The sequence below is a fragment of the Cervus elaphus genome, chromosome 10 (assembly GCF_910594005.1).
Source record: "Cervus elaphus chromosome 10, mCerEla1.1, whole genome shotgun sequence".
NCBI classification, from domain to species: Eukaryota; Metazoa; Chordata; class Mammalia; order Artiodactyla; family Cervidae; genus Cervus; species Cervus elaphus.
Window position 1 is genome coordinate 18920616 of NC_057824.1, and position 14920 is coordinate 18935535.

Consider the following 14920-nt stretch of genomic DNA (forward strand, 5'->3'; position numbering starts at 1 on the left):
CTACGTTCCTGGTAGGGCTTCCCTGGTGGTTCAGTAGTAAAGAATCTGCCTACAATGCAGGAGACCCGGGTTCGATTCCTGGGTTGGGAAGATCCCCTGGAGAAGGGAATGGCAACCCACTCCATTATTCTTGCCTGGAGAATTCCATGAACAGAAGAGCCTGGCAGGCTACAGTCAATGGTGTCACAAAGAGTCGGACACGACTGAGCAACTAATACCTCACCTCATGTGCCTGGTACTATCAGGCACTGAGGATGCAACAGTGAGAAGAACCAGGAGTGGTTCCCTGCCCTCCAGAGGCTCAGGGTTTCATGGGGGAAATAGGTATTGAACTAATTATCACACAAATAAATATAGAAGCACAATGGCAATATATACAGTGCCAGTGAGCACATGGAACTATTAGGGCTTACAGTGGAAGCTTTGACTCTGCAGGGAAAGGAATCTGGAAGAAGAGTCAGAATGGTACACAGGTGGGGATGGGGAAGAAAAGAAAAAAAGTTACTTCCATTTGACCTTATTATGTCTTGAGTAAAAAGCAGGACAGTGAAAGGCACTGGTGCTGCCCCTGGAGTTTGAACTGTGTTCAGAGTCTAGTAAGTTTACCTTCATAAATCTCTTGAAATAACTCTATTTGGAAGCATCTTGGGAGCTAATTTGTTAAATATGCTTGCACAATACAGTTGATGGGGACAGATGAGTCTTATTACCCCTTTCAGATGAGAAACACTTGAGCCCTGCTCAGCTATGAGAACAAGAGAGGAAAATTAATTCTAATTGAGTGCATTTGTTCTCTTATATATGTTCTTCTACAAGAACCAAGTGAGCACAGGATCTGACAAAAATTCTTTTATTCCATCAACAGTTGATTAAAGTAAAGAGTGTGAACTGTGGTTATTGCTGTGTTTTTACAAGGAATTAAAAGTTTCTGGGTCTGAGATGTTGCATAAATCCTCTGAGTCACAGCATCCTGGGGTAGAAACATCTGATGTAAGATATGGTTGGATCTTGGTCCTGAAGGAACGATGTTAGAGCTCGGTCAGGTGTACTGGCTTACTTGTGCTGTTTTGGTCAGCTCTCTGCCTGCAGTGGAGAGTGGAAACCAATGGGTATGGGTCAAACTCATGAATACCAAGCTTTCTATTAACACACATAATAGCTATTAATTACCTTTCCTCTGAGGAACCAAAGGACATACAGGTCAATACCAGAGTAAGTGATGCTGCATGATATTATACTAAGATATTAATAAATCTAGGCTTGTCTAGCCTTCCTGATGCCATAGATGGGAGGCAGATTGCGGACGGCCCTGAGTGGGCCACACCACTGACCTGCACACAGACGATACTTTTATCTTTGTGTGTGGGCTCTTGGGAGGGACAAAGGTCATAGGTAATATATCTCACACCTAAACTTGGAAGGATCAAGGCATTGAAGGGATTTGTAATGGCCCATGGACCTCACAGACGTGGTGTGTTCAGGTGTTAGTGAAGATTAGGACTGCTATTTAACATAGAAAGTGAAAATTCCAGTGGTATTGATGTGGAGAAAAGCTTTAGGATATATCTAAACAGTCCTTTCAGTGGCAGAAGACATGCATATATGCATATACTATAGTAAAGATTCAACTGCTGGATTTGAGGCTTTCTTTAATAATGGTGATGATGGTGGATGATGAAAAACTAATACATTTTAACTATATGAAATGGTTATCTTTTAGAAATTATGCTGTGGGAATGGCCATTCAATCAGTACCTTGAGGTTTTTCCTTTCTCTCTTCTATGGCTAATGGTTTCTGCAGAAAAGGACCAATTGATTTCTTTCTAAAATGTTGCTTCAGGGTATAGAGACTTTTGTAGGTCATGTTTCAACTTATAGGAAAATTTTATAGTTCAAATATAAATTACATTAAATGTGGGCTTTGTAATGGAGTTAAGGTTAAGTAAAGTTCTGACTTTCCTTAGGCTGTTTATGGTGTTCAGGAGGCCTCCATGCTGTTGAGACAGGAGCTCTTTGAAAGCAGAGGCATGGTCAGGATTGAGTGTCACAAGGGATGTGAGAGGCTCAGTCTTCTGATGTAACTATGGAGATGTAGAAAGCAGTGTTCCTGGACCACTGAGTGCTTTTGTTGATGGCAGGACCAGTGTTACGGGTTGAACTGTGTTCCCCCGAAAGGATGTGTTGGAAGTCATGACCCCTGGTACTTAGGAACATGACCTCATTTGGAAATAGGGTCTCTGCAGGTGTAATTAAGTTAGGAGGAGATCATACTGGAATACAGGCGGCTGTGAATTCCATGATTGGTGTCCTTTTAAGAGGAGAGAATGCCATGTGAAGACAGAGATTCAGAGCGAAATTGCCCATGTGATGGTGGACGCAGAGATTGTGTCTACAAGCCAAGGAATGCCAAGGATTGCTGGCAACCACCAGAAGCTAGTAGAAGCCAGGAAGACTTCTCCCCTACACATTTCAGAGGGATCAAGTGAATACCTTGATCTCATACTTCTAGCCTCCAGTTCCACAAGACAAGTTTCTATTGTTGTAAGCCACCCCAGTATGTGGTACTTTGTTATAGCAGTGCTGGGAAACGAATGCAACTGAAATGTAGTTTTTGGTGCCCAATGCAAAGTGAAAATGGGGCCTTTGTTAAAAATCAAGATTTTTGAGATCAAACCAAGCTGGGGGCTCTTCTGAGTCCTGGTCTCTGTATCATTGCCCAGCCTGCAAGTTCACAAAGATATCCCTGGTTGCTGGGTCCTCAAAGTGTTGGACCCCAACACACTCAGAAAGTGGTTGAAATGGGTTATTACAGTGTGAACTGATCAACCACAGAAAACTCTCAGACTACTCACGTCTTTTTCCGACAAAAGACTGTGAATGTCACACCAGCGACAAACAGAACCACAAGGACTCCTGTGACAACTGTGAGACCGATCGCTGTATTTTGGAGAGCAGATGCCCTCTTCATCTCTGCTCCTGTTAATAAAAAATCAGATGTTTTTAAATGATCTGATTAAGAGGCTGCTCCTGGGTCTCTGGGAAGTTTCCTATCCAGGCACTGGTGAATATTAATTATGGAAACGAAATGTACATTTAACCCAAGAAAGTGCTCACTGTAGAGAAATCTCATAGGGCAAGTCATTGAAAGCCGATTTACTAAATGACCTATTCGCCAAATGACCCATTTGCCTAACGACCACTTTGCCAAATGACCAATTTGCTAAAAGCCAATTCGCTGAAAATCAGTTGGTGGGATGTCCTGCTTATCAATAACGGATGATCAAACACACTTCACCCCAGCCTCCCAGGATTACGTATGGGGCAGGTGTAGGGGCCAAAGGGTTGTAGCAAAATTCTAAAACTTAAAAAGAAATTCTCAATAACTTAGAGAATTGCCATTCATTTAGTTTTCTGCAGAACATCCTGTTTCTAGTAAATTCACTTGAAGGTTGTGGGTCTAGTTTTTAGTTGCTCAGTTGTGTCCCCGACTCTGTGACCCTCATGGACTGTAGTCTGCGAGGCTTCTCTGTCCATGGTATTCTCCAGGCAAGAATACTGGAGTGGGTAACTATTTCCATCTCCAGGGGATCTTCCCAACCCAGGGACCAAACCCAGGTCTCCCACATTGCAGGCAGATTCTTTACTGTCTGAGCCACAGGGAAGATTGTGGGTGGTGGCTTGGCAGAAGGGAAGAGTGCAGGGAGCTGTTCCTTGTACTCCATTTCGATTGAGTGTGGTTGCTCTAAGCATCTGATGGAATCACTGGGCACTGAGTCTCCCCACAGAAGAAATGCTGGTGAGTGTTTGTAAACAGCTGAATTCCCAGAGATGCTTCCTTTCTTCCTTTATATCACCGATATTTAGTTTTTTGAAGTCTTAAGGATTCTCAACCTCATTTACAGGAACCCTCGCCCCCATGTCTAGCCATGAGAAGAGCGCTAAAGCTTTGTTCCTCTCCTGTGAGCGGCTTTCCTCTGGGCACCAGCATGCACAGAGTTGCTGAAGGAAGGCTGCTTTTCAGAATCTACAAGGGGTATCTGGTGGAGGAGGGGCAGACTCTCCATGCTTTCTGAGGCTCAGAAGGATTACTGCTTGATTTCCTCTATGGAGAGCCTTCCTTTTTGCCCCGTAGGCACTGTATAAAATGTCACCAACACAGTGAGGGATTTCCTCCTTCATATGCTACCTGTTCACAGCCGCTGATGATAATCTTGTGCTGGGGGCACTGAAGCTGCCAGGAAACAGGATTGTTCTGCTTGATGTTTCCCTCATTCAAAAAACCCCTTTTTGAATCTTTTCTATCTCAGGACAGAACAGACCACACTACCAGTCTCTTGGCGGTGGCTTTTGTGTCTTACCTGTGTGCGGGTCGTAAGTGTCTACCAGCATTTCCTGGGTGACGGCCAGGGAGCCGTTGTGGGGCTCAGGGGTGACCCCCAGGAGCTTACACATGAGGGGGTAGATGTGGATGCTGTCAAAAGGCTCGGCCAGGTGGTTCTTCTTGAAGTCAGGCCCGAAAGCTCTGAATATGGTCTTCATGTCCATGTAGACATTATCAAAACCATGATCTCCTTTGTTGAAATATAGTATAAATCGCTGAAAAATAATAACAAGGAAACAGTCATTTAAGGTTCCAGTCCTCTGAAAGAAAATTTTCCCTTAGTTAATTCCATAGTTGTTAGATCCAGGAAATCTTTGAGCACTTAAATGACAAGGAAGGACACTGCTCTCTGCAGTGGCAGAGAGGAGTAGGAATGGAAGATCTTTAAGGAAGAGAATAAAGCTCACAGTTTCCCTGGTGGCACAGATGGTAAAGAAGCTGCCCGCAATTCGGGATTCCTGGGTTCAGTCCCTGGGTCAGGAAGATACCCTGGAATGGGAAATGGCAACCCACTCCAGTATTCTTGCCTGGAGAATTCTGTGGACAGAGGAGACTGGTGTGTGGGGTCACAAGGAGTCAGACACTACTGAGAGACTAACACTTTCTTTTTCAAAGAAAATCACACCTGTTAGAAGCAGTAATAAGATAGTAATACTGACAGTCCTAACAGACTCAAATATAGAGGGCTCACTGTGCACCATGAACTGTTCTTAATGTTTTATAAAGTGAAGGCTCTATCCTCATCACTGCCATTTTGCAGATGAATAAACTATCCTGAGTCATGAAGTAGCCAATGCTGGAGTAGGTCTTTGAACCCAGACTGGTTCTATAGCTAGGAGCATTTATTTTCTTTTTCAAAAATATTTATTTATTTATTTGGCTTTGCCAGGTCTTAGTTGTGGCACACTCCTAGTTGGGGCTTGTGGGATCGAGGATTGAGTTTGGGCCCCCTGCATCGGGAGCTCAGAGTCTTAGCCACTGAACCAACAGGAAAGTCCTCAGGTATATTGTTGCTTATGGCACAAAATTGCGTATGTATTTTTTTGGGGGTGGGGGAAGAGGAGGATTAAAGAGGAGGGTATCAGGACTGTAGGTAATTGTTTAATGAGTACTAGATAGACTTTTGTCTGACCCCTTTCAAGTGACAAAGTAGCATCAGTCACACCACAGCACTGTTTGTATTTTCTTATTTTCTGAGAACCAGCAGATACTCTGGTGTGTCAGACATGTGGTCTCTGTGTACTGAAAGGTTGGTCTCATGGTTGCCTTGCTTCCTGTCTGCTCAGCTCAGGCTCCCTCCCCTGGCTAAAGAAACCAGTCCAAAGGCATTTGAGGCCATGCTGTGCTCTGGTGCTTGGTCACTCAGTTATGTCCAACTCTGCAACCCCATGGACTGTAGCCCTCTAGGCTCCTCTGTCCATGGGATTTCCCAGGCAAGAATACTGGAGCAGGGTTGCCATTTCCTACTCTAGGGGATCTTCCCCACCCAGGGACCAAATCCATGTCTTGTGTCTCCTGCATTGGCAGGCGGATTCTTTACCACTGCACCACCTGGGAAGAACTTGGTGCCATGGGGCAGCCTGTTAAGAACAGTTAAGTGATCCCAGGAATGGCCTCATGTTCTTTGCAAGCTCCCTAATCCTAAGAGAGAAGAGTCACACCCACTCTGCTCTGCACATCAAGGCAGGCAGGTGGGTGGGAATATGAGCAGTGGACTCAATTTAGAGCATTGAGACACAAGATTTTCTGTCTAACAGACAGTTTGCCAGAAGATTAAACTGATCACTGCATCCCATCCCTCAAACTATCTGGTTGGTCATGCTGGGAATATGACTGCCCAATTGAATGTCTTATCGTCTCTCTCAAACTGTGACATCATTAACCAGATTTACAAAGAGGTCAGTGCTATGTAAACTTCTTGGCAGGGTCTTTGCTCCAGGCCATGTGGGGGGCTTACAAAATACCAGTTAAGTTTTGTGTTTTACTGTAAATTTTCCACCAATATTAAACAACCTTATGAGCTTTCCCAGACCTGTTATACTCTAGACTTTCAGCAACCTAAGAGTATACAGATTGCAAGCATAATTATGATGTTTAGCTTCCGTTCACAGCCTTAGACAAGGATTCTTCAGGTTGTACCCGAGATGGTCTTCTGTCATGTGATATTGAAGCATCCCTTAAACTTTGTTCTGTCATGAATTATTGGTTGGTAGTTTAAAAAAAAAGACCTCATGTATGTCTCACAATTAGCATTGATTTTGGTATTTTCTTCTTTAGGCTTCTTATTTTTTTCATAACAACTGTGTTGAGATATAATTCATATACAATGCAATGTATCCATTTAAAGTATATGATTCAATGGTATCTAGTATATTCACAGAGTTGTGAAACTATCATCACCATCAATTTTAGAACACTTCCATCACCCCGAAAAGAAAGCCTATACCCTTCAGCAGTTACTCCCCAATCTCCCTACAACTTCCCTTGGTCGTAGACAGCCACCAATCTATGCTCTGTATCTATGGATTTGTGTATTCTGGACATTTCATTTAAATGGAATCATACATGTCCATCAGCAGATGAATGGATAAGGAAGCTGTGGTACATATACACCATGGAATATTACTCAGCCATTAAAAAGAATTCATTTGAATCAGTTCTAATGAGATGGATGAAACTGGAGCCCATTATACAGAGTGAAGTAAGCCAGAAAGATAAAGACCAATACAGTGTACTAACACATATATATGGAATTTAGAAAGATGGTAATGATAACCCTATATGCAAAACAAAAAAAGAGACGCAGATGTACAGAACAGAGTTTTGGACTCTGTGGGAGAAGGCAAGGGTGGGATGTTTCGAGAGAACAGCATCGAAACATGTGTATTATCAAGGGTGAAACAGATCACCAGCCCAGGTTGGGTGCATGAGACAAGTGCTCGGGGCTGGTGCATTGGGAAGACCCAGAGGGATCGGGTGGAGAGGGAGGTGGGAGGAGGGGATCGGGATGGGGAATACATGTAAATCCATGGCTGATTCATGTCAATGTATGGCAAAAACCACTACAATATTGTAAAGTAATTAGCCTCCAACTAATAAAAATAAATGGAAAAAAAATAAAAAAATAAAAAATTCTAAAAAAAAATAAATGGAATCGTACAATATGTGGTCTCTCCTATTTGACTTCTTTCACTGAGCCTTATGTTCTCAAGGTTCATTCAAATGATAACGTAGCCTTTTAATGGCTACATAGTATTCCACTGTATGGCTAGACCCTGTTTTGTTTATCCATTCATCAGTTGATGGGCATTTTGGTTGTTTCCACCTTTTGTTTATTATGAATAATGCTGCCATGGGCATCTGTGTATAAATTTTTATGTGATCAGGATTGCCTTTTTTCTTTTGACTATATGCAAATAGGAACTAGAAGGTGTATTTTTTTGAGGGGGGAGGGCTATTAACTTCTTGTTAATCTCTGCATAATAATCCAGCACATAGGCTTGGGTTTGTACATCAGCCTTACATTTCTAATACCAAATCACTCCTCTTCAGCTTTGGTTTCTTCCTCATTATAAAGGAAAGATAAGAGAATTAACCTTTAGGGTTGTTGCTGCTGCTGCTGCTAAGTCGCTTCAGTCGTGTCTGACTCTGTGACCCTATAGATGGCAGCCCACCAGGCTTGCCCGTCCCTGGGATTCTCCAGGCAAGAACACTGGAGTGGGTTGCCATTTCCTTCTCCAATGCATGAAAGTGAAAAGTGAAAGTGAAGTCGCTCAGTCATGTCCGACTCTTAGCGACCCCATGGACTGCAGCCTACCAGGCTCCTCTCTCCATGGGATTTTCCAGGCAAGAGTACTGGAGTGGGTTGCTATTGCCTTCTCTGTTAGGAAAACAAAAAATAAAATGTTTGTGTGTGTGCGTGCTCAGTCGCTCAGTTGTTTCTGACTTTTTAATGGTCCTACGGACTATAGCCTGCCAGGCTTCTGTGTCCATGGGATTCTCTAGGCAAGAATACTGAAGCACGTTGCCATTTCCTCCTCCAGGGAATCTTCCCGACTCAGGGATCAAACCCACATCTCCTATGATTCCTACATTGAGGTAGATCACTGAGCAACCAGGGAAGCCCAAACATGAAATAATGTGAAATTTTTAACACAGCCCTAGACACAACCTTGGCCAGAGATATATATCATTATTGTTGCATAATGGTAACATGGAGCAGGGTGGGTAGGGTGGGACGTGGGGAGGTGGGGAACACTCAGAACACAGTGGGTTACGACTAACTCATCATGCATACACTTATGTTTTAATTTTTTTCAGAACAGTCCTTCCCTATTGGCTGCCTTCCAGATCCAAGATGGACTCTATTTTAGAATCCACTCACCCCGCTGATGCTATAACCAGAGTCAGCATACATCACGATCGGCAGGACCCGCTCATGTTTGGCAAAATGGAAGCGTTCTGGAAATTCCTCCTTCTTGTACACATTGAGGTGAGGATGAGCATTCTTCAGTGCTTGGTAAACGGCTTCCTCTTGCCCCAGTTTGGGCAGGAGCATCCCAAAGCCGCCGTAGTCCACAATGTCAAACTGGACCAAGTCCTTGAAGCTGATGTAGTTGCTCAGGAGGATCTCGGTGATGTTGGGCTTCTTTTTCATGGTGGTCATGCCATGGTCTGAGGTGATGATGACATTGAGGTGCTCAGTCAAGCTGTGCCTCCCAATGGCTTGCAATAGGTACCCGATGGTTCTGTCGATTTGCTGAATCATTGCCCTCCTTTTCTCCGTGTCAGGTCCATAGAGGTGTCCCACGCTATCCGGCTCTCCATAGTACAGGGTCACAAAGTCAAAGTCTTCCTTGGTGAACCAGTTCATGACGATGTCGATGTTCTGTCTCCACTCTGTCTCGTTGCCATTTGGGTGGGTGTATGACTCCACCAGGGACCGCTGGACAGCCTCCCCTTGGTACCTGGCGCCTCCCCCAGGATAGTGGAATGACGCTGTTTTCCTCCCCTGCAAGTGCAAGAATAAAAGTCTGTTAGAGCCATTTCTTCTGTCTTTCTCATCATGTGCAAAGCCCAGCATGTTGGCAGCCCTGTCCTAGTCCAGAAACATGCATAGAAAACATGTGGGCCCATGTTTGGAGGCAAATGGGGTTGGGCTTCATTCCTGGCATCACCAGGATCTCCTGGAATCTAAAACACTGACAATTGTGAGACGTGCCCTTATTTTATGCACTCTACGGAGAAAAATGCTGCCAGTGAAACCTCTGACACTTCAGTGACTGGAAGATGCATTCCAATTTGGGATGGAAAAAATGAGAAAAAAAAGTTCCTTAGACTGGAGGAGAAATGGTACTTTCTAAACTGGTGATGGTGAGTGAGTTCTTTAATCTCGTAGTGCTTCAGTATTTCTACCTGTAAAATGCCAAGAAGCTGATGGGACTTTCTTGAGGATTAATCCAGGTAGCTTTAAGATAAAGTGTTGGGCATTGTGTTTTGGCACTTGGCAGGCACTCTTTTCATTGCCTCTAGACCTAACAAGCCACCACAAGCCTTCCCTAGTGTGTCCAGTGTGTGCAGTGGACAGTAAATATGTTGGCCTGCCCAGCGCCCACTCCACTGTCTGCAGGTTTGGAGCATCTGACATCCCCTGGAGGCTCTCCTCCCTGCTCTTGCTCCACGCCTGGTTTGGGGTGTGTTGGTTCCACATCAGGCTCCGGAAGTGGGGTGTGGCTCTGGGCTGGCCAGTCAGGGAACACTGTGTCCCCTGGCCACAGCAGTTGGTTGAGCCTTGGGCCTGTGTCCCAGCCAGAGTCAATGAGACCTGGGGACTCCTCCTGGGGCTATTAGAGATGAAAGAATCTACCTAGCTGTCCCCATCTCTAATGTTTATAGAATTTGGGGTGTTTAGAAAAGCAGAGGCTGTCATCTTATTCCCTGTGCAGATGTCTGCTTGATGCCGGACCCAGAGGCAGACAACAGAACAGTTAAAGGTGTGCTTATTGCTGGATTGCCTGGGTTTATCTTTTCTCTTTCATTTGGATTGTGTTACCCAAATGCTCTTCACCTCTGTTACCTCATCTGTAAAGTGGGGTTGTTAACGCCACCTCATGGGGTGGTTGCAGGGACTAAATGCACGTAGAGTACATTGGTAAGCATTCAGTGAGCTCAACTTTGATCTTTCCTGGAGAGGAACAAAGAGCATTGGGCTCAACTGCACGGTCAGGTGAAGAGGGGCAGTGATTATTTCCTCCAGTTTCTGTCTCCTGAGGGGCATTGAAGGTGGAACTGAAATGTGCCTGTAGACCCCATGGTTGGAGTCTGCAGAAGGAAGCTGAGACTGGTCATGGCAGGAGTGGCTGCAGCAGGGAGCGTGGGATTCCTCACCTCTGAGGAAGGTGGTGGGTGATCCATGAAATTCTGCTGAATCTTGCAAGGCCTGACCTTGCTGCTTGACCTTGAATCTGTTGTCAGTGGCCCAGCCACCTTCACCCTCTCTGTCATGTTGTGGGAAACCAGGCAGGGCACTAGATTACAGCCAACAGAAAAAGAGCCCTGGCCTCCTTAAAAGCCGTCATGGGAGGAGCTGCTTGTCTCTTCCCTGTCCTTGTCTCCAGTGGGTAAATCAGGGAAAGAGGGGTGGGGTGGGGGCTCAAGAGAGTGGACCATGGGTCACGTTCCTTCTTTTTCAGGCAGCTGGGGCCACCAGAGAGTCTGTGGTGGGGTAGGGAGCATGCTGGGGATCAGAGCTTTGACTCGGATCTGAGATGAAGGTTTTACCATGAGCAGAACTGAGTCTTCAGACTGAAAATGAGGCTGTGTTAACAACACAAGTAATTTCAAAGTCATGAAAATATTAAGTGATAATGCTCCTCAGCAGAAAGGTGTTTTTGTTTTTTGACAAAGGCTGGTAAAATTGTTAGGAAAAGAAAATAGTTTTATGTACACTTGCCAATGAGTTAACAGTAAGATGGACCCATCTCACTAAATAGGTTGTTGTAAAGCAGCTCCTCAACCAGGACTGGGCACATAGTAGGCACTTGATAGATTTCTGGTTCCATAAATGACTGACCTGCTTATTTGGGGAGCAAGTACTTTCCTTCATCTTGGCTGTTAACTTGAGGGCTGTTCTGTGCCTCTTCTAATTTTAGTATATGTGTTGCCGAAGCGAGCACTGTGACTCTTCTTGTATCACCCAAGATTTAGATATTCTGAAAAACTCTCTACAGTTCAATGGCTTTAGTAGAGCCAGGAGAGGATGCTGGTGTAATGGTGTCAATCTGGTATAGAGAATAAATTATGGGACGAATTGTGGGATATTAGCACCTGGGTCATGGCTATGTGGCCTACAACTGGGCAGAAAAGTATAACCAAGCATAATATCAAACTTACCATGTACCGTTTGAGAGAGAGAAGCAGGTAAGCTATTTGGAAGTTGGAGGGGATGCCGTTGGAGCCCCACCCACATCCCCTTATTGGGCCTGTGCACCCACATCCATTTCTGTGAGAGTGGCTGCTAATGTCTCACTGTTCCTCCATGTTCTGGAAAATCCCTTTGCCAAGTGGCCAGACCTGCCTCACCTGAGTAGGTAGCCTTTACTGCTCCTTTATCCTCAGCAGCCCACGGCCAGTGACCGGCAGCAGGACATAAAGCCAGCTCCCTGGCTTCAGGGTGGGATAACATGGGGGTGAAATTCATGTTCCTGTGCTCCTGGGGGATCAGGCTGAAGCTGGTGTTCAGCAGAGGCCACATCTCACTTAGCTCCTTCTCTCGCTACGTCAATTTTCCTTACTCCCATCTCCTGAGAGCTCTCTCTCTCTCTCTTACATGCGCTGCATCCCTGCCTCAGGCTCTGCTTTTAGGAGGCTTGACCCAAGACAGAAGTCCTAACACTAAGCGCTTTGCACAGTTCCAGAAGCTCTACTGTCCATAGCTGTAGGTGAAATATTGTCCCTTCTGCCCTCCAGCATTCATTTCCTATTTTGGGATCTGGTTTTATTTTCTCTAAAGCATTTTCCCCAACCTGAAATTACCTTACTTTGCTTGCTTTGAAAACTATCTAGTTCCTTCCTCTAGAAAGTGTGGCTGTTCTTGTTGAATGCATTTTTCCTGGGACCTAGGACAGGCCTGGCTCAGACTTAAGTGCTGACTGCTGATTAAGTACATGCTGAATGAATACATGAATCACATCTCCTTTTAGGGGCAGAAAACACACCTTCTTCTCTCTTGATTAACTTATGGAAATAGTTTCAGAAATGCTTTCTCTTTTGGGTTCTAGTATCTTATTTGTAACCTCTACAGGTAACACATTTTCCTTTCTGATAATAGAATTTCTATGGTTGCTTTAACTTGCAAATCCTCTAATATTTATTTATTGCATTTCTGATTGGCATTAGACATAATTCTCAGTTTTTAGTGATGGTAGTTTGTTTAACTCTAAGTGTAAATTGACTTTTCTCTCAAGCATGGATTGACTGGAAGGATGAAACTTCTAACGTTTTGTAGAACACAGTTTGGCTATTTTTATTATTTAGAATAAGCTGACATTGACATTGTGAGGGACTTAGGCAGCACTGCATATTAGTTAAGTTCCTAGGTATTTGCCTGTTAAATCTCAGATGTTCCCAATTGAAATTATTTTCTCGTGCTATGTTCTTAACACATACTCTTTCTTTAAAGGTGTCCAGACTGTAGTCTTAGGAAGCTATGGTTTTTCTCACTTGGTCCCATAGAGATTGTAGGATTTATGATGCTTTGTGAAATGAGCTCCAGAGAGAAATATATATGTAGCATGTGCATACACACACATACATACACACACACTTGACTGTTTATTTGGGATCTACGATAATCAAAAGTGTTATTTTCAACAAATACTTCTGAGAAACAATCTGAGCACTTAATTGGATGCAAAAGAGTGGGTATTTACTATTCTACCCTTTAATTAGCATAATCAGTGTTTCCAGAAGCAATAGCAATTGGAAAATTGCTAGTTTTATTAGGTGCATTATTCTTCCTTAGTGTACTATTGCATCAGTGTGGCTATTACTCTTAAGCTGCTGCTTTAAAACAAGAGTTGATACTTCTTAGGGCAAAGCCTGAGTGTTGGGCTTTGTATAGAATCTACAGAACTCTTCAGGGCTTCCCTGGTGGCTCAGACAGTAAAGAATCTGCCTGCAATGCAGGAGGCCTGGGTTCGATCCCTGGGTCGGGAAGATCCCCTGGAAAAGGAAATGGCTACCCACTCCAGTATTCTTGTCTAGAGAATTCTGTGAACAGAGGAACCTGGGAGACTATAGGCCACAGGGTCGCAAAGAGTTGGCCACGACTGAGCAGCAAACACTTCGCAGAACTCTTCAGAACCAATCATTAGTGACGGAGTTTTAGTTTGGTTTTCTGTTTTGTCTTGTCTCTTCCCTTATTGGACAGAATTAATATCACCAAGGTGTATGGGTTTTAGGAAGGCCCCTGAAGTGTTCATCCCATTGTACTTTGGTGGAGAGTATGTTTAGTGGTTTAGGGAAAGGAGTTAGTTACACGTTCTCCAGAATGACTGACTGGAAAGAGATGGACTCCATGTATTGAGTTGGTCAAAAAATTTGGGTTTTCTGTAATATCTTATGGAAAAACCCAAACAGACTTTTTGACCAATCCAATATTTGAAATCAGAAGTTGGTTCTGAGTGATTTCATTGCTCTTCTGTGTTCTGGAGGCGTCACTGAACAGGAGTATAGAGGGCCAAGAGTCTGTGTTTTACCCCCTCCCATGCCCTTTTGGAGGTCAGAGTATTATTCTTAGAACCTTTATGATGTGTGATGGAGACACAATTTGCACCAGTACTGGGATGCATTATGTTTCTATTAATGCTCTTCTAAGCAAAAACTGCTGGCACCCTCTTTCTCACAGCTTTTCCAAGTTTGGAAGCTTTTGTCTAGGAGATCTGGCTGACACTGAGAACCTTAGCTGCCCTCCCCACTGTCTCTCCAAATCCCCTCCTGGTGGCAGCCTACTGTGGTCCTGTTACAGACTCTTGGCAGACATGAGTATCTCACCCACATCATTTCACATCTTAATACTCTCTGTGTTTCCTCCATAAGAGGAGAAACATGCCCCTAGGTTTTCATGGCTTCTCAGGTGGTACAGTGGTAAAGAACCCACCTGCAATACAGGAGACCCAGGTTCGATCCCTAGGTCAGGAAGATCCCCTGGAGAATGGAAGGGCAACCCACTCCAGTATTCTTGCCTGGAGAATCCCATGGACAGAGGAACCTGGTGGACTACAGCCATGGGGTTACAAAGAGTTGGACACGACTGAGTGACTAACACTTTCACTTTCCTGGGTCTCACAGATATAGCTGCCTGCCTTTCTCTGAGAATTAGGACTTCTGAACTTGGTGAAACACCTCAGTCATTGATCAGGTTCTGTTATCCCAGAAGCTTGTTTAAAATCCCAGCCTGCTCTCTGGAACTTCCCCAGTGGTCCAGTGGTTAACACTCCCAGTGCAGGAGGACCTGGGTTCGATCTCTGGTCAGGGAGC

General features: G+C 44.4%; 1 protein-coding gene across 1 annotated transcript in view; it reads right to left on the reverse strand.

The window, feature by feature from the left end:
• LOC122702145 (ectonucleotide pyrophosphatase/phosphodiesterase family member 7-like) overlaps positions 1-14920 on the reverse strand; it is a 38184-nt gene that overhangs the window by 1426 nt on the left and 21838 nt on the right. The window contains exons 3-5 of the mRNA XM_043915637.1: positions 8766-9392; positions 4359-4596; positions 2887-2976 (exon numbers count right to left, since the gene is read on the reverse strand). Of these exons, the coding sequence (XP_043771572.1) occupies positions 2887-2976; positions 4359-4596; positions 8766-9392 (955 nt within the window). The remainder of the gene's footprint in view (positions 1-2886; positions 2977-4358; positions 4597-8765; positions 9393-14920) is intronic.